The sequence below is a fragment of the Cajanus cajan genome, chromosome 5, assembly GCF_000230855.2.
Source record: "Cajanus cajan strain Asha chromosome 5, NIPB_CcT2T_4, whole genome shotgun sequence".
In the NCBI taxonomy this organism is placed as follows: domain Eukaryota; kingdom Viridiplantae; phylum Streptophyta; class Magnoliopsida; order Fabales; family Fabaceae; genus Cajanus; species Cajanus cajan.
In genome coordinates, this window is record NC_138521.1 from 56,108,889 (window position 1) to 56,130,320 (window position 21,432).

The 21,432-nt window shown below is 32.7% G+C and overlaps 1 protein-coding gene across 3 annotated transcripts; it reads right to left on the reverse strand.

The window, feature by feature from the left end:
- Nucleotides 1-12,555: 12,555 nt before the first annotated feature.
- On the reverse strand, nt 12,556-15,924 carry LOC109808901 (GRAS family transcription factor). Of its 3 annotated transcripts, none has more exons than XM_020372079.3 (2): nt 15,483-15,924; nt 12,556-15,256 (listed from the first exon to the last, which is right to left on the reverse strand). In XM_020372079.3, the coding sequence occupies exon 2, from the start codon at nt 14,707-14,709 to the stop codon at nt 12,733-12,735; it is 1,977 nt and encodes a 658-aa protein (XP_020227668.1). In that variant the 5' UTR covers nt 14,710-15,256; nt 15,483-15,924; the 3' UTR covers nt 12,556-12,732. The 3 variants fall into 3 exon arrangements, with proteins under 3 accessions (XP_020227668.1, XP_020227667.1, XP_020227669.1); XM_020372078.3 differs by having other exon boundaries at nt 15,419-15,924; XM_020372080.3 differs by having other exon boundaries at nt 15,344-15,924.
- Between the last annotated feature and the right edge of the window lie 5,508 nt (nt 15,925-21,432).

Below are 21,432 nucleotides of genomic sequence, written 5' to 3' on the forward strand. Positions count from 1 at the left end.
GTGCCTCCCTCAACTCAAGCCAACAACAAGATTTCCAAGCCTCCTATTGACCTAAATTCAAAAATAATACAACTAAAATGATAATCAAAGAAGGAAGAGGAGAAGAATTAGAGTATTAGGAACTCTTGGACTAGAGTTCTCTCTAGAATCCTCTCTTTAAGTTTTGTTGAATGGAGTTTATGAGACTTTATTCAAAATAGATATCTAATATATTCTTCCTTTCGGGGTCAAACTGACTCTCTATCTAAAGAAACTTATAACACTACTGAAATTCATAAAGAACTCTCATATCCTAGAGTATCTCGATACATAACACAACAACTAAAATTAACAACGCGAAATGACTTAAAATAAATATATCATCTTACAACTTACAATGATACAAATAATATTTTGATTTTTTATATTATCAATACATCAACTATTTACCGATAAAAATAATAAGATAAATATAAAAATTGAAAAATGAAAATTATCCTAAAAATTCTAGAACTTTCATATTTCAGGCTGTTGTAAAAAGAAAATTCCTTGGCCAGAGGCTTTTTTGGTCACAACCTTGACCAAAGACAATTCGGGCAAAACAAAGAATAAATAAATAAATATAAAAATGACGTGTATGACTCATCTCCACGAGACCACAGAATTTTGGTTGGATTAGCTGGTTTTCGGCAGGTGTCCATCATTAGGATCGTAAGCAAGATTGTCGAAATGCCGATTGCATCACAGAGAGAATTCCACTGATAAAATGACAAGTGCTGCTTATACTTTATTTCTACATTGTAGTTGTAAAAAAGAGATAAAAATATGTCATACAATGTTAGTCCACTATTAACATGCTATTTAATATTAAATAAAAAATACTAACATTTATATGAGCTATATAAAGTTACTTAGTCATATTAGTTTCCATGTAAGAAATAATAATATTTTTTTACTACGTATATGTTATTTTTTAATTAAAATTTATAATATTAAAATACTTATTTTTATTTTTAATATTACTATTTTGCTACGTGACTAACTAATTGCAAATAGTATTACTCACAAACACCTCGTTAGTATTTTTTGTTTAACTTTAATAAAATGTGTACGTAACAATGTGAGTTATCCCGCATGAGGGAGAAAAAGGAGAATGAAGGGTGATGCGTAAAAATTGATCAACAACAGCTCAATTTCTTATTGCTGAGAAAACGATGGTATATGTACAAAATGGTGCAGCAAAAAGGTAGAAAGAGAAAAGGTACAAAAGAGAATCTAAAAATAACGGAATGAAAAATCAAAATGAGAAAGTGGCGTGAACGAAAAAGAAAAACGCGACGTGCATGACAGACGTGCATGAGTCATGAGAGACGTATGAGTACAGCTGTTAAGAGCCCCCCTCAAGCTGGAAGTAGATATTGGACATTCCCAGCTTGGAACACAGCTCTTTAAAACGAGAAGGAGATAGAGATTTGGTATAAATGTCAGCCAGTTGAGAGGAGGATGACACATGCAGCAGTTTGAGTAAACCATTGGTCACTTTTTCTCGAAGGAGATGACAATCTATTTCGATGTGTTTCGTTCGTTCATGAAACACCTGGTTGGATGCGATTTGGAGAGCAGATTGGTTGTCACAATAGAGGAGAGCAGGTCAAGTGAAGGAGATGCAAAAATCTTCTAAAAGATATGTGAGCCATTGAATTTCACAAGCGGTGGAAGCAAGAGCTCGATATTCTGCTTCTGATGAACTGTGTGATACAGTGGGCTGTTTCTTTGATCTCCATGAAATGAGTGAGTGTCCAATATAAACGGAAAAACCTGTGACAGAACGTCGAGTGTCTATGCAACCCGCCCAGTCAGAATCACTGAAGGCTTTCAATTGAAGGGAGCTGTCTGCAGCAAGAAAAATGCCTTGTCCAGGGGCTTGTTTCAAATATCGAAGTATACGAAAAACAGCTTGTTGATGAGAAGATGTGGGCTGAAAAACAAATTGACTAAGATGGTGGACAGCGTGAGCAATATCAGGCCGAGTGTTGGTGAGATAAATCAAGCGCCCAATTAACCTTCGATAGGAAGAGGGATCAGTCAAAGGGGTACCAGTATCAGCAGATAAACCAGCTTTATAATCCATTGGGGTGGATGATGGGCAACAAGCTAACATGCCAGTGTCAGAAAGAATATCAAGTGTATATTTACGTTGACTCAGATGAATACCAGTGTTGTTTCTAGCAACCTCAAGACCAAGAAAATAGGTTAAATCTCCAAGATCTTTGATTCTAAAAGCTTGATCAAGAAGAGTAGTGATGCGTTGTATTTCAATGAGGTTGTTCCCAGCAAGAACGATGTCATCAACATAAACTAGGAGAGCTGTACTAGTAGAATCTGTAAACTTCAAAAACAAAGAATGATCTGCAAAAGAGTGTGTATATCCATGAGTCAAAAGAAACGTTGAGAGGCGGGCATACCACTGACGGCTGGCCTGTTTGAGCCCGTACAAGGAACGATTTAGCCTGCAAACTTGTCCCGATTTAGTGGAGGGTAAACCAGGAGGAAGATGCATATATACTTCCTCATTGAGATCACCATGCAAAAATGCATTGTTGATGTCCAATTGTTTAAGAAACCAGTTATGAATTGCAGCTAATGAGAGAAGAAGGCGAACTGTAGTTAACTTAGCAACCAGTGAAAACGTGTCAAGAAAGTCAAGGCCCTCAAGATGTGTGTATCCTTTGGCTACTAAGCGGGCTTTGTATCGTTCAACTGATCCATCAACATTGTGTTTTATCTTGTAAATCCATTTGTAACCAATTGCTGTTTTGTTGGGTGGTAAAGAGGTGATAGTCCAGGTATGATTGGCTTCTAAGGCAGTGATCTCATCTTTCATAGCTTTAATCCAACAGTCATGCTTAGAAGCTTCAACAAAGGAGTTAGGCTCGGTGGTAGTAGAAATAGATAAAATGAAATGACGAAAAGATGAAGATAAGTGAGCATAAGAAATGAAAGACTCTAAGGGATAGCGAATACCTGGAGAAGATGGTGATCCAGTTGATGTAAGTGTCACATGAAAATCTCGAAGATAGGAAGGTGGATGATGTGAACGAGTAGACCGACGAGGAGCAGGGGTTGAATGAGCAGATTCGGGTGAAGAAATAGAAGGAGAAGGCTGAGAAGTGGAAGGTGCAAGATTATGAAGATTGAAGTAAAAAATAATGTGGTCATTTGTGAAAGGTAGAGGGAGAGATGGAGTAAATGATGTAGGTTGAGCAGTATGGTCAACATAAGGAAAATGGTCTTCATAAAATATAACATTTCAAGAAACCTCAATGTTACGAGTATGAAGATTGAAGGTGAGATAGCCTTTGGTGTGGGGTTTGAATCCAAGAAAAACACAAGGGTGAGCCCTGGGATCCAATTTCTTACGGTGGGCTTTAATAGTACTAACATAACAAAGACATCCAAAGACACGAAGAGTGGTAATGTCGCATGGTTTGCCATATAATTTTTCAAAAGGGGAAATATGTTGTAAGAAAGGCGTGGTAAGGCAGTTGATGATGTATGTAGCATGCATGAGTGCAAAACACCAAAACGAAGGGGGAAGAGCATATTGAAAAAGGAGTGCACGGGTAACGTTTAAAAGGTGTTGATGTTTACGTTCAACAATTCCATTTTGCTCAGGAGTTTCAATGCATGTGGTTTGGTGAATAATTCCTTTGGATTCAAAATATTTATTCATGGAAAATTCAACCCCATTATCAGTTCTTATAACTTTGACTTGAGTTTCAAATTGGTTTTCAACGTAAGCAATGAAATTGGTTACACAATTACGCACCTCTGCTTTAGTTTTCATGAGAAAAACCCACGTAAATCGTGTATGATCATCAACTATGGTAAGAAAATAACGATGTCCATGTAAAGATATTTTTGAACAAGGTCCCCAGATATCAATGTGAAGTAAGTCAAAAGATTTAGATGTATGAGAATGACTCAGAGGGAATGGGAGTTTCTTTTGCTTAGCATAATGACAGGTGTTACACGTAAAGTGTTTGTTACTATATAGACATGGGTAATATTGTTTCATAGAATGTAATTTTTCATATGGCAAGTGACCCATGCGAAAATGCCACAAATCAATGGATTGAATGCTACATTCAGGATTGCAGACAGTAGAACATATAGAGGGTTGAATGGCAGCAATGGTCATGGTGTAGAGTCCAACATTTACATCAATTGTACCAATCTTCTCGTTGGTTTTCAGATCCTGAATAACACAAGACGTGGAGCAAAAAATGAGTTGCACATCAAGAGAAGAAACCAACTTAGAAATGGAAATTAAATTGAATTTAAAATCTGGTATAAACAACACATCTGATAAGTAGAAAGTATCAGTGAACTTTACTAGACCGAAATGGGTAGCGAGTACTTGTTGACCTGTGGGTAGCTTGACGACAATAGGATTAATGGAACGATACGAAAAGAAATTTGAAAGGGAAGAAGATATATGATCAGTGGCTCCAGAGTCAATGACCCAAGAGGTGAGATTGTATGTGCTGACAGAGGTGGAAAAACAATTACCTGGGGATGGTGAGGGCTGTGTGGAACATGAAGAAACAGAACCAACATGATTTATATGTGAAGAAGGAGAAGCTGAGCTGCTATTGGTTGATTGTTGTATTAAACCCATCAAGATTTGATACTGCTGAGGAGTGAAGCGATAATCCTGGTTTGGAATAGCTTGTTGTTGATCACTGGCCTTACATTCATCAGTCACCGTGTTGTTTACAATGGAAGTCTTGCCAGTCGGGGATTTGTAACCTGGAGGAAACCCGTGTTTACGGTAGCAAACATCTATAGTGTGTCCATTTCTCCCACAATGAATACAAATTTTACCAGACCGATTAGAGGCACCACGATTGCTTTTATTGTCATGGTTAGAGGGAAAACCATGTTTACGATAGCATAGATTCTCCGTGTGTCCTGATTTACCACAGTGGGTACATGTGAAAGATGAAGCAGTTGCATTGATTGCAGCAGTTTTTGTAACCGTATTGGCAACAAAATTAGACCCCAAAAGCTGGCGTTCCTGTTGAACAACATAGGAGAAAATCTTAGAAATTGGAGGAATGGGGTTGATAAGTGTCTAATTAGTTTGATTTAATACTCACTTGAGACACTTATCTGGCACATTTTGTGTACATATTGATATTATTTTGATCTATATATGCTTAGAATCAAAGAGGTGCTTTTGATTAATGTTAGTACAGGGAATAGGAAGCCTTTGATCTAATTTGGTGCTTATTTTGTAGGTTTTGAAACCTGGAGAAGAATGGCTCAGCCATTCTAAAGCGCTCAGCGGAATCAGGTCAGAGAACTTCCCAAACTCAAGGCGCTCAGCCACTTCAAAGCGCCCAACGGATTGGCCCTGGAGGAGAAGGAGTGCTCTCTGCCTTCAATCCGCTCAGCCATTCCCATCCGCTCAGCAGATTTCATCCAGGAACAAGGGGTGTTCTCTGCCTCTAAAGCGCTCAGCGGATCTCACGTGCTCAGCCCTTGAGGTTTCTTCATGGTGAAGAACTCCCAATCCGCTCAGCCGTTTCAAGGCGCTGAGCGGATTCTTCTCTTTCCTGCCTACTCTGTTTTAATTCTAGCAATTATAAAAGGGCAGGGGAGAGAGAAAAGGGGAGGAGAGACGAAAACAAAGAGAAAAACAAGAGCTGGGAGCACAGGAGGAAAAAAGAACAGAGTGAGAACGAAGATTTGGAGGCTGGTTCACTTGGGAACGAGGATCAACTCCTTTTCTTCATCTCTTCCTTTGTAATTTCTTCTTCCACTCCTTTGATCTTGTAAATGGTCATGAGGGGCTAAATCTTTGAGGATTGGTCTAGATGTAACTACTAACTCTTCTTCTTCTTAAATATATATATGCATTTCATTTTCATTACTTGTGTTTGATTCTTCTCTTAATGCTTATATCGGCTTGATCACCCGTTGTATGATTTTTGGTTTTTGAATCCGGTTGGAAAATGTTTTTGAAAACCCGAACTGAATCTTGCACCTAAACATCTCTTGCTCTAGGAATAGACTTGATTTGTTTAGTCACCTTGTTCAAGTCATTGCTCTTAATGCAAAGTGTTAATCATAAAACATAGAGGAATCATGTTTTAGATTAATTACTTTAGGATTCAATTTTGAGGGATCTTGTTGAATTATTAAATGAACGTGGAAGTCATGAAGATGAAATCATATTTATTTTAAGGAAATTTAGGAGTTAGCAAGTGCTCTAGGGTCCAATCCTTGTTTCATATAATTGTTCTTATAACTTTTACATTACCGTTTTAATTTTGCCTCACATTAGCTCACTTCCAATCATATCAACATCTCTATATTAATCATTAGAGTAAGAATTACTAAATTCTCAAATCCCTGAGGACGATACTTAAATACTACATCGAAACTTGGTCCGCTTGCCAAGTGGAGAGATTGCGAAAATCTTCATCAGGGGTCCATGAGGAGAACATGAGATCTAACATTGCTATATTGTTCATTTAATCCACGTAAGAACTGCATGGCTTGATCTTCTCGCTTCCTTTGAGCAATGGTGGGTAAAACATTGCAAGAACATTTGTGGGTGCATGAACATGTAGGATCTGGCCTAAAATTTTCCAATTCGTCCCAAATAATCCTAAGTTTTGTGAAGAACTCAGTGACAAAAAGGTCTCCCTGCTGAAGGGAAGAAGCTTCATACTGCAAATCTGAAATACGAAGGAGGTCACCTTGAGAGTACCTTGATTTAAGATCATTCCAAATCTCATCAGCTTTGTCCATCCAAAGTATACTCTAACGAATAGAAGGAGAAACTGAATGTACAAGCCAAGAGACAACCATATTATTACATCGACGCCATGCGGAATAAGTAACATCAGACTTAGGCGGTTGTGGAGCATTCCCGTCCACGAATTCCATCTTGTTTTTGGCACTAAGAGCAGTAAGCATGGATTTACTCCATGAATGATAATTGCCTAAATCAAGAACAGGTGATACAAGCGCAGTGGCAGGATTCTCGCCAGGATGAAGATAGAGGAAACTGTGAAAAGGGGGTGTTGAATGAGTTTCGTCCTCCATAGTAATAGGAAGGAAAGAAAAAAGATGAATGCGCAGCAGAGCTCTTCAATGGAAGAGCTCTGATACCATAATAAAATCCCGCATGAGGGAGAAAAAGGAGAATGAAGGGTGATGCGTAAAAATTGATCAACAACAGCTCAATTTCTTATTGCTGAGAAAACGATGGTATATGTACAAAATGGAGCAGCAAAAAGGTAGAAAGAGAAAAGGTACAAAAGAGAATCTGAAAATAACGGAATGAAAAATCAAAATGAGAAAGTGGCGTGAACGAAAAAGAAAAACGTGACGTGCATGAGAGACGTGCATGAGTCATGAGAGACGTATGAGTACAGCTGTTAAGATGAGTTTTAGATGTTTTAATTTAATTATGTAAGTAAACGTTTTTATGTTGTTATGGATGTTGTTTTAAAATCTCTGAAATTAAGAGACTTTGAGAGTTAGGGTGCCTTTAAGATAGTCTCATGTATAGTTAAGTTAGTTCAACTTAAGAATATATATATAGAGAGAGCTAGAAGATCCAACATTGAGGAGCTTAAGATCTTGAGTTAAAATCATGTAGAAAGTTTCTTCTCCTTCCTCTTCTTTTCTCTTTGGAGCAGCTACAAGTAAGGGGAAGTTGTGTGTTTGGAACAAGTGTCGATGCATGCTAATTGTTGTTGTTGTTTAATCATTTAGAATGTAGTTGATATTAATTAATTAAATTCATGTGATGGGTAGAAAAGAGGTTGAAGTTCTTGAAGTTAGGAGTGAAGAGAATTGAATGATTTTTGGTTGAGAAAGTATGCATGTTGTAATTGATGATGAAATTGTAACGATCCACATAGTCCATGTACTAGACGACATATCTACTAGTAGTGAAATGATTATTAACTTAGGGTTGTATACCTATATATACGAGAATATGTACTATATATCCTACACATAAAGGTAAAACAACTATATAAATATACATAATATAAGTATAGTATTCTAGTAAAATTAAATTATACAACCTAAATTGTCAATCAAGTAACTTTTATACATAGTACTACACAACATTAGCACCAAAAAAACTTCACTCCACCATCCGTTAGACGATCTCTACTGCACAATACCTCAACCTATTTCTATTATGTTTCCATATCAAGTATGACCATCATAATTTAAAACACATAAAAATATGTAAGAGTAAGTTAAAATTTAAAATATTAATATATATAATAAGATTTTATAACACAACTCATATTTTTCAACATCAACATTTCAACACATTCGATCCTATCAATTTTACAACTACATTTATGGGTCAAAAGTAATCCTTATCACTAAAAATAATAAATATCTTTGAGACCATGCATAACTAAAAATTTCATTTTGTTACAGACTTAAATTTATTCTTTGTCAACAATCATTAGCTTTGGAAGAAAATATCTTTAAGGCTATCACTTCAATGTCTAACAAGAAAAAAATCTGAATTCAATGATCAATGACAAGCTCCTCAGTCCTCATTTTGCACCCTTATCTTAATTCTCCCCACTTTACCAGAAGAATTTTCCCCCTCATCATGGAACGAGTGGTGACAAAAAAACAGAAAAATATAGAACATGACAAATCTATGTGTAAATTGTCCAGTTCAAAAATATTGACGCAGACATCAACGATCGGTCATGGAATTTAAAACATGATGCTGCCTTGCTGACAAGTCACTTTCGGTGGGCTGTCATATATTTTTTTATAATATATTTGAGTCCTATTTTTCTTATTTTAAGACACATCTTTTTAACCTTTTTTTATTTATTTATAAAATTAACATTCATATTCGTTCATTAATTACTTAATTATTCAATTTTCTGTGAAATGAATTAATATTGAAATGAATTCATTAGATTTTTTATGTTTTGAATCCTGTGAGTAATTTGTTCCTTGTATTTTTAATTAATTCATCACGTGTTTGTAAAGTATAAGTTTAAGTTAATTAGTGTATTTCTTCTTTACTTTTTTATTGATAGAAAAATTGAAATTTATATGAATTAACTTTATCATGGTACAATTTACCATAAGAAATACAAATTCAATTTATGTTTTTTCCATGATCATTTCCAAAGGATAGTAATTTCCACGTTCAACTAGATTATAGGGATATATTATGTACCTACAAGAAAAGATTATAGGGTTATTTTCGCACTGATGTAAAAAATTGAGGAACAATAAACAACATATACGATATATAAATTTATTGTTATATCTATCATCACCCCTTACCTATCATTTTACTCTTCTGAGATCAAATAGAAAGAAAGGAGTTATATTTTATTTTATAAAAAAAAAAATTAAAAAGTTTCACAATAAAACCTTCCACGCTCCTGAATTTGAGAAGAGATGTAATAAAAAAAATTGATTGGGACCAACAAAAAGAACAAATAACATGAAAATAAACAAAAAGAACAAATAACATGAAAATAATTAAAATGCTAAAACTATTTTACATAGATTTATAGATAAAGTAATCGTAAATGTAATTATTATTTTTAAAAATAGATAAAAATATATTTTTAATCTCTAAATTTTTATTTTTAGCTTCCAAATCTTTTATTTGGTTTTAACTTTGACTTTTTAACATGAATAAAAAAATTTGTGGCTAGAGACCAAAGTATTAACCAGAGAAAAAAAATCATAAATTCAAAGAGAAAATTAAAAAAAATAATAAGACCTAAAATTAGAAAGAAAAAAAACAGCAAACAACTAATAACAAAATTTGATAAAAGTTCATTAATCCTTTAAAAAAAATAGTTAACCCATATATATATATATATATATAATGCAAATTATTATAAATTATTTTTTTGAAATTTTTCTTTGACGAAAGAACTTTTAATTTTTTTTAATATCATGCCTAATTTAATTTTTATTTATTATAATTATTTATGAATTAAATTATAATTTTTTAAACTAAATTATTAATAAATAAAAACAATCTCAATAAAATTATTTATTGTTAATCTAAAAAGAATTTATATATTTAAAAATATTTATTTATTCAAAAAATTTAATATAATTGATATTTAAAAATATAATATTTATTGATGTACTTAATTATGCTAAATTTTAGTTATATATAATAAATATTAATTAACATTCGTGTTCATGAATCATGATATAACGTTTAACCAAGCGGCCTTCATTCACGTTTCCAAACAAAATATCTTCTATACCAAAAAAAAATCTGAATACAATGACCACTGAGAGCTCCTCAGTCATCAACATAATAATTCCCAAACTTGATTCTGTTCAGCTATTGGAAAGAAAATATTCTCTTAATGGAATGAGTGGTCACAACAAAAAGATGTGAAAGACAACAAAATTTTGGTGAAGTGAAGCATTTCCTGCTTAAAAATGATGCAGACATCAGCGGCAAATACTGGTTAAAAGACTTGATGTTGGCCCAACCACTGGGCAATTATTACCAGCTTGCTTCAAGTCATCAAATATTATCGATACAACTTTCTTTTTTTTCGATTTTCATAATTGTCCCAAAGTTGTTAATAATAATAACAGACGGTTGATAATAAAAGTGGCTTCACATTCATGTCTGCTTTAGTTTTTATTTAAAAATAAAATTATAATTGAAGATATTATTTTACTTATAAGCAAATTGAATGAGAATTAGATATCCTTCTAATTATGTATAATATCTATATATAAAACGATTTGTTATTTTTGTGTACATAATTTTTAACTGTTTTACTCTTAAATTTTTAAATAATAAAAAATAATATTAAAAATTAATTATTCTTACAAAATTAAGATTTAAATCTTAAGCTTTAAAATTTAAAGATTAAGTAATTAACAATAATGTATTCAACTTGTTATTTTCTTAAGAACTTGAAGTTTATATACTTTTTTTTTCTTTCTTTTCAAATGATCTCAAGAAGAAAATCATTAGGGTTAGTCTAGTGATTAGATGAGGAAAGATTGTGATAATTAGAAACATGGAAACTTAAGTTCAATTCTCATTATGATTATCTTTGTAATATTTTTTATTTTTATATATATATATATATATAAGGAAGATGGTATGCTCAAGTTATGACTACAAGTACAACTCCTACGCAAAAACCCGGCGCCTCCTTGCCAATGGATACGTAGATATGTTATGTGGGAGGGTGTAATCTTTACAAAAGCATGGATTGTTATATGTTCGTTTTTTGGCTGATGATAAACACACCTCCACTCTCGTATAAATACATCCTCTTTTTAAAAAAAATATATATATAATGTCTAAATTACCCTTTTAAAAAAAAAATCTTAAATTTACACCTCCCTTCCCCGCACCCCCCTTCCCCACACCCCACACTCCATACCCCTCTTCTTCCCAAAGCCTCTTTCCGCTCAATGTTATTAAGTAATATACTTTTACAGTCATTCTGAATAGAAAAAAGGACTAGCCCCACCATAACCAGCATAAAAAAGGCTCTTTTACAATCATTAGTATTCCGAAAAGTACTTTTACAGTCATTAGCATTCCGGAAAGTACTTTCCGGAATAGTAAAATTATTGTTCATATAATTCCGGAAAGAACTTTCCGGAATAGTAAGAGAAAGACTCTTACTATTGTTCTATAGAAAGAAACACTAGTACAAAAATGACTTTTAAAATCGGGGTTTTAAAATCAGTCATAAGAGGTAGCCATTTTAAAAGTGACGCGGTGACCTGTACTGCAACAGAACGGCCCCAGACCGGGCCGTACTGCTTTGCAGAACGGGCCGTACTGCTTTCAGAACGAGACGTTCTGAAAGCAGAACGGGCCGTTCTTCTTGCAGAACGGCCCGTTCTGGTGCCGTTCCAGACTAAAGTTTACATGCAGATACAGGATAAGGGGGTGCGGGGAATGGAGGTGTAAATTTATGAATTTCATTTTTTTAAAGGGTAATTTAGACATTTTATATATATTTTTTTTAAAAAAGAGTGTGTTTATACGAGAGTGGAGGTGTGTTTATCATCTGCCTCGTTTTGTTTTTTGTTGAATGGTACTTCACGAGAGAAGGCCCAATAGCAAAGAGTCTATGGGCAAGAAACAAAAGCCTAGCAAAAGTTGTGCCCAAACACCCACTAACCCACTTCACATCAAAAGATAAAGAAAAACAAAGGCATGTTTAGGGAGAATGTATTAATTAAAGGATTTAGAAAACAAAGATGGTCTTCTGCTTCCTCTTTCTTTTTCATGTTTGTTAATCCAATAGAACAACAACATAAAAAAAGGAATGTTTTACGGTACTTATGCAATAACTATTTTCCTTGTATATAAAGAGACACTCCCCATATATTCTAAAAAGAAAAAAAAAAGAAAAAAAAAGGTGTAGTGGGTATTTTTTTTATTTTTTTTCTGATTGAAATTGAGATCAATGCCACTGGACTTACAATATAACTCATACGCCTTATTCAAACCAGAGAACAAAACCCTTTTGAATTGCATAGAGAGAAGAGAAATGAATGACTGAATTCATTTGAATGACAAAGAATTTCAGGTTACATAAAGAATGAATAAAACAATGAGCAGAAATTGAAGCGAAATGTATGAAATATAGCTAAAAAAAAGAAAGAAATCTTATCTGCAACAAAGAATGAAAGAATAATAATAATAGTAATAGTATTTCCCTATGAAGGTGGTTGAGAAAAAGAGGAAGAGGTACCCGCCGCAAGCGCAACATGAACATGAACCGGCACCCAAGCGGAAACAGTGTACAAAGGTTGGTCCAACCAAGAAAGCGTAAGCCCAGTAGCTCCCTCCTTCTCCTGCTTGGTCACACGGTAACTCTGGCACGCGTACATCTTCACCAGAAACTCGCTCTGACTCATCTCCCTATCCGAAACCCCCACGCATCTCAACCCTCCCTGCTCCACCATCATCCTCCTCCATTTGTCGAACCCCTCGTGCCTCTCCAACCTCTCCCTCCCCTCACACGCCACTATGTTCCGTATCTCCTTCCCGTACATCTCCTCTACCTTCGCCCTCACCGCACTCTCCTCTCCAACCCCACTCTCCTCGATGCAATCGAACACCGCCGAGTAGTATTTCAACGAGTTGCAAACCCTAGCCTCCAACCTCGCCTCGTTGTGCTCCGCCTCTTGCTCCGCCATCACAACCACGCTAGGGTTTGTGCTGCGAATCAGCCCCAGGAAGTCCCGCAATGCTCCTCCGCTCCCGTCGTAGAGCGTCTTGTGCAGCTGCAAAACGCAGTTCACCGCCACCGTTTCGTTCTCCTTCACGTGCAGCATCCACAGCCTCACGTCCTCCAGTCTGTCCACCACTGGGTGAAACTCGAAGGGCAGGTTTAACGCTTCCGCGAAACCCGACAGTCTGTCTCCGGTCTCGTTCAGTTCCTGCTTTGACTCGCCTATCCCCGTGATTCTCACGTGACTCGGAGGGTTTGTCCTCGAAGCTAGGCTCTGGAACAGGCTAGGCCATTGGAGACCTTGCTTGATGTCGAAGTCTATTATGTGAACCCTGTCTTTCCCTTCGAAAGCCCTCAGCAGCATCTCGTTCGATGTGAAGTGAAGAAACTTGGGAATGGGCGTCACCTGGTTCAGAAGCCTCAATGCGGTGCCGTTTTCCTCTTCATCCACCATGTCCCGAGAAGTGGTGCTGATGTGAAAAACATGAGGCCAAACCCTTGTCACTCGAATGGCTAATGCTTCTGTGAAGTAAGCGCATATGCGGCTTATGGAGCTTCCCTTTGGAGAAGCTAAATCACCCAGTTTTCCTATGAAGTGGTTGATTGCGCTCACGTTTCTCGACACTATTGCATCCACGCAGCCGGTTAACAAGCTTACAAGCTCGAACCCGTGATGATCCTCCTCCTCCCCTGTCTCCACCACCTCCTGGTGCTGATGGTAAGGATTCCCTGAACCGTTTCCCACTTCATGTTCTGATACGTTGTCGTTTACTCTCAGGCTCAGCCCTTGGCTCTCTGAAGAAGCGTTGGAGACTGAACCTTCTCTTGGATGATGATGATGAGGAGGTGGAGGAGGATGCTGGCTACCCTCACCGAAATTTGTTATCTTGGTCACACATGATTCCAGCCAAGGGTTTAAAGGCAAAGGGGAAGAATGAGACACCACTTCAGAAGGAACAAAACAGACTCTCTCTTCTTCCGAAGAGAAAGGTAGTGAAGTGTTAAGCCCTCCTAAAGTAGTGGCGTTACTCTCCAAGCCTGGCTGAAACCAAAAGTTGTCACCACACTCGGTGGTGGTGCTACCCTTTTTGATCCTCTTGGATATGTGGAAGGACTCTTCATGCTCCGCGAGCCTTTTCAAACTCTTGTCCTTGATTGACTCTCTCTCTGCCCCCAGGGGTGTTGGTGCTGCTGTGGTTGCCAAGGGTGGGAGTCGAATGTTGTGCTTGAGGGAACAGGTGCTGGTCTTGGATTCTAGTGGCTTCTCCACGGAGAGCCCCACTGGCCTCAGGGGCTGAGAACGTGAAGAGGTGTCTTTGCGAGGGAAGGTGGTGGTGCATGGTAAATCCAATCGCTGCGTGTTCATCTGGAAGTGGCAGGCTTGAAACTGTGCTGATGCTTCGCTCCTCAATCTGTGCCTCGGTGACAACAATGTCGAACTAGAACACCCAGCCAACATCGTCTATGCTTTTTGTGGCGCCGGTTGCTTCACTCACCCCAGTGCTGCTACCTGCTTCTTTTTCCCTTCCCTTTCTCTCTATCTAGTAATAACTTTATTAACTGTTCAACAAAATCTATCCTTTTCCTCTAAAACTCAATTTGCATGCAGTTGACAATCTATGTGAGTGTGTGACAACTTAGTTTCTAAGGGGTTCTTTTATGTCCAGCAAAAAAAAGGAATCCGATGAATTTAACAAACGGAGAAAATGAATGTTTGGTTTGGTTTTATCTTTACAAATTCAAAGTGTTGATCCTATATGAATCGAATCTGTAAATGGAAAATAATTGTAATGTAATGACAAAAGAATGTGAATTAAGTTATATGCAGGAAAGAATGAAAGAATTGGAGAGACTAATGAAAAGGCCTGCCTAGCTAGCACATAAAAACGATCATCGGATTCCGGAAGAGTTTAACCGAGGGACATTTGAAAGAGTGCTATGGTCTTAAGTTTAGGAAGGGATGAGAAACAGAAACATACACCTTGGAATTTGTGGCAGAAGAAGTCCTGAGAAATAGTGAAAGCCATATTAGCAGTGGAAACGTTGAACAAGTCCGTCATTGCAGGGGGTGAAGCAAAAGCCAGAAACCCCACCTCTGAATGCTTGAACTCAATCAGGTACAAGACTATCAAGTTACTACAAACCCCCCCACCCCCCCTCTCACTTACCCAAAAGATAACACAAACCTTTACCAGTGCTTTATATAACACAACTACTACGGTCTCCCCTTACCACCATGTTGCTGTATTGTATGCGCTTCTTCTTTCTTCTTCTTCTTCTACTTCTACTTGTTCACCACTCCGTCAGCACTAGCGCTGTCTCCATCACCGTAGATAGTAGTAGTTCCCCTCTCCTCTTCTGGGCCTACGAGTGGTTTGATTTACCAGCATGGGAGGAAGAGAAAGGAATAAGATGATGACAACATGCTCGACAAAGGGGAGGGAAGCACTTTGGTCCTGCACCGTCTGATTAAGATCAAACGGCTCAGAGGTGAGGTGCTATATGACCGTTGAAGGATGTCGGTGAAATATGACCGTTGGGAAGGGGAGTTGGTGTACGGATAATTCATGACACTCAGACTTTTCACGTGCCACGTCGCACGTACTGTCCCCTCATATCCGTTCACTTGACCGTTACTTTTACATTCTATAATGATAGTACTACTTATATAATCTTTTCTTATTTTTGTTAGACAAATTCTCTTATCTTGCTTTTCTTTTCTTTTTTTCGAAGGATCGTAGTTATCAACTAAATAAGAGTAAACTACCAACTTTATTCTTTAAAATTATTTTTTCTATGTTGTTCTTAAACTAAAAAAGAATTACTTGAATATTATTCAGAGAAAAAAAAGGTCAATCACAATGTATAATGACTAATGAGATACGATATTGTTTTCTTATAATAATTTGTTGGTGCTTTCATAACTATTAAATTTTATTATTAAAATTATTAAAAAATTATGATAAGTAATTTCTTAGCATTGAAAATCTTTTAAATTAATCTTCAATTTTTTATACATGCTATTAAATATCTTGAAAATTACTTAAATATTCTTAGGCTTAAATATATTTTTTATCTTTGAAAAATGTGTAAGCTTATTATTTCTAGAAAATAAAAATTTTCTGTTTTTTCTTCTAAAACATAAAACTATTATTTATGTTAAATAAACTAATATATGTACAAATTATTTAATAAAAAATTCATGAAACACATAAATATAAAAATACTCACACTTGAACCTGCTTATTATAATTTTAATGACAATATATTAACATCTCTAAGTATTTTATAAATCTTTAAAATAAATATTATTTATTTAAAATAATTATTAAGATTAAAAATATTAATTTTAGAAGGTTTAAATATATTTTAGTTAAGATGGATGATTTTGATTTTGGTCTCTGTAAATTTTTTTATTTTATTTTTCATCCTTGTAAAATTTATAAAGATTATTTCATACTTGTAAATTTTGAAATGAATTTATAAATTTCAGAAAAATATAAAATAAAGAGAAAAATTACTGGAACCAAAATTAAAATTCATCAATTTTACTATAACTAAAAATATATGTAAACGATGTTTTATTATGGCTTAAATATGTTTTTAGTCCCTCAAATTTAAGATAAATTTGTTTTTGGTCCCTCAAATTTAAAACTGTTATTTTTGGTCCCTGTAATTTTCAAAAATCTTGTTTTAGTCTCTTAGGTTACCAATAACATATTTGAAAGTGACTAATTAAAACAGTTATGCAATATCAATCAGATTTAATGTGATATTTTCACTAATAGAAATACCAATAAGTAGATTTTATGCAATAATATTTGATAAATTTTTTAATAAAATTTGAATATAAGGACTAAAATAAAAATTTTTAAAATTATATGGACTAAAAACAATAATTTTAATTTTGAAGGACCAAAAATAGATTTATCCTAAATTTGAGGGACTAAATATTTTGAAGACGGAAATGGTAATCTTTTTCATTAAATAAATACAAATTTTCATTTTTAAAGTACAATTTACAGAGTATATTTTATGGCCATCATCATGTCTCGTGGGACACGTAGCGCACGAGTCGAGATGGTCTTCAGATTGGATTCTCCACCTCCTCACGACGACTTGACTGCTCTAGTTGTTTTGGTCAATTTGGTGTTTAGAAAGTGAGAAGAATAATTACTTTTATTTATGTTACTTATATAGATATATAAAATTACTTGGTTGAGAAATAAATATATAAATTTCAATATTTTTAAAATTATCAGTAATCCAAAATATCTTTGTATTATAATGTTTTTTCTTTGTATTTATAGTAATGACTAGTAGGTTAGTGAAATTTGAAAAATATACAATAGATATTGCTTTGAATTTAAAATCCAAAATTGTTGGTGTTATATTAATGAATATTAGTATTTTTCTTAGAAAAATTCTAGATCCTCCGAATTCATCCTCCGAAATTTATTCCGAAACTTTAAAATATTAATTTAAATTATAAAATATTAAATTAAATAATTATTTTATAATAAATGTATTAAAAAGTATGAATATTTAAAAATTTCGGAGGATGTTTCAGTTACTTTTTCGGGATGAATAGCAACTCTCTTTTTCTTATACTATGTAACATGACAAATAACACAATAACTGAAATGCCTACATATATGTGTACATAAATATAATTACACATATAAAATCATCTCACTCAATAAATTTATATTAAATTTTAATGATTTAATTGTTAAATTAGAAATTTTTAATAAATAAGTTAAATTTATAATCTTTTAATAAAATTAAACAACTATTTAGTATATAATTACATTAATTTAAATTAACATATTTAATTTGAAAAAGAAAAAAAAAATATATATATATAATGAACTGTTGAAATATTGTATAATTTTTAAATTTTACAAAAATTTATTAACTTAATCTATTAATTAAAAACTTTTAATTTAATAATTAAATTTTTTAAATATAATTTAAACATTAAATTATTAATTCTTAAAGCAAATAAATCTCTTTATATCTATATATATATATGATCAAATGTCAATACATAAAAAGTAATGATATAACTAAAAAGATATCAACAACTAACACTAATAGTCTAATTCCAACAAATAATACAATAGGAACAACAAGTAAATCTTATTTTTAATTCATATATAAATCAATTTTAACTTATTAAAAAAGTTTATTTTCATTTTCTTTCATATTTTTCTCTTCTAAAAATATTTTTTTGAAGAAAAAAAACTTATCTAAAGATGTCCATCGACTTAAAAGAAAAATCTTTCGTCAACCGAAGAAAGGAAAACTTGATTACTTGAAAGAAAAAAGGCAACAGTCATAAACGGCTAATAGATCTGGTCCATACAATTGGACATATCTAAGGTAGGGAGTCAACATACTGATCCATTCAAGGACGGAGCCAAGGGGGGACCTACGGGTGCCACGGCCCCCCCAACAATTTTAATTTTTTTTTATATACATATATATTACTATATGGCACCCCCTATTTTTAATATAAACTCATATGTATAATTAAATGAATAACCCAAATTTATTTTTTTATTCAACTTTTGGACTTCTGGTACGGCCTGCTATGTGGTATCACTTTGGATTTTTTTTTTTTTAAAAAAAATGTAGCGCCTCATTTGATCATTCCAATTCTCGGCCCCCCAGTATTGAAATCCTGGCTCCGTCCCTGGATCCATTATCTTATTTTAAAAAGAAAAAACCATCACGATGAAGAATAAATTAAAAGTTTAAAATTAACTAAATAATTAATATACTAACATATCACTTATATATATATATATATATATATATATATATATATATATATATATTAAAATCAATACTTTCCATTTACTTATTTTTAATTTTCAGAAGATAATTTTAAATATAATTAATTTAAAAAAATGTGGCACACAAAAAAAAAATCATCATACTACCATCAATGATTTTAAAAATTAAAATTTCTAATGATCAAAACATGATTTAAATATATAATTAAGTGTTAAATTGAAATTTAATAGCATGATATAGGTTTAAAGAAAAAAAATCATTTATATATGTTTGAATAATTATACGCATATAAAAATAGCAAGTTATCACAAAAATTCAACCACTACATACTACTATAGAATTAAAATATCCACTTTGTTCTTTGAATTTAGAAGACACTTCATATTGGTGACTGAAACGAAAAGATTGTCAAATAAATTCTTACATTTAATTACTTATTGTTTATTTTGATTCCTAAATATATGTTAATATTATCACTTTAATTACATATTTTTTAGTTATAAATTAATATGATTGTGAATTTATATTTTCAGCAACATATTTGATAATTTTTAAATTTTATTGGCTAAGGTGCTATTTGGAAGAATTTATAAATACTAATATGATATCACTAACAGTCATATACTTCCATGTAACATGTATAAATGTTTGTTAACATGTATATATATATAAATGCAAAAATTTATCAAATTTTAAACACTTATAAAATAAGTTTTTACTACATAAGAACTTATAAAATTAGATCTTAAATAAGTTACTTGTTTAAACGAGCTCTAATATGATAATGTCTAACAAATTTAATGACCAATTTGAACATTTATTTTATAAAAGAATTACCAATAAAATATAAAAAAAATACTAACAACATATATAAAAAATATTAATTTATATAATTATATTATATTATATTTTAAAAAAATATTTGGCAATGATAAGTTTAAACTAGGATAAGACACATCCTTATGTAAAATCAGAACTAACTAACAAACTCTTTAAAAGTTACACTAATAGTCGTATACTCCCATGTAACATGTACAAGTGTTTGTTGACATGTATATATAAATATAACAACTTATTAGATTTTAAACTTATAACATAAGTTTTAAGTACATAAGAGCTTATTAAATAAGATCTTAAATTAATTATTTGTTTAAATGAGCACTAGTATTACAATGTCTTACAAATTCAATGATCAATTTGAACATTTATCTTATAAAAGAATTACCAATAACATATAACAAAAATACTAGCAACATGTATAAAAATATAAATTCATATAATTATATTATATTTTTAAATTTTTTGGGCAACAATAAATTTAAATTAGGATAAGACACAATTCTGTGCAAAATTAGAACTAACTATCACACTCTTTAAAAATTCCTAATGAGATTATAAAAAAAAAATATTAAAAATAAGAAAATACTAACAATAAATATTTAATTTTTTTTGTAGAAATTAATATTTATATTAATTTAGGTGAAAAAATATTATATTTGACCCTATCAAGATTCAAAGGTGTCTTTTTATAAGTGTGCATAAACTATTCTTATAAACTATCTAGCAAAACTTGTGATAATAACATAAGTTCTCCAAAAATATCTTTTACAAACACTTAAAACATAAAAATAAGTTTAAATTGTATTTTTAGTTCTTTTACTTTATTTAATCATAATTTTGATTCATTTATTTTAAAATAAAAATATTTAATCTTCTTAATTTTAAAAATAAGATATTTTAGTCCATCTTCAAATTCACATGTGTTAATCGTTAAATTTCAATATTTTGTTTACTTATATTTACATGATATAACATCTAGTGACATAATATTTGAGATAAAAAATAAAAACAAAAGCATAAAATATAAATATGTAAGACTATAATATATTATAATTATCAAAATAATTGATTTTTTATATTAATCAAAACAAAACTCGTTAAGTTCACATCTGAGAATTTTCCGTATTGGAAAAACAAATGTAATAATATATTTTGGATACTGTATAGCTAACTTCCCCTTTAAAATGTTACCAAAAAGAAGTTATAATAAACTTAGAAAATAGACATTAATATTTTTTTCTTCGAATTTTGCTGGTACTTATCAACAGCCGAGATATTAAAACACAAGTCTATTAAATATTATATGCTTAGTATAACAATCTCTTTTATTTATTAACAAGTATCTTACAGTACAAATAAGCTAAACCTTTTTCTTTCTTTTTTTAATAAAAACATTAAGATAACGCTAGGAGCCTCTAAATTGAACTTGAATTTCTTTGCAAATAAGGGGAAACGTTAGGTTTTCGCTAATTATGAAGTATTCGTCAATGTTACCGCATAATATACAAAACATTCGCCATAAGGATTTAGTCATCACAAG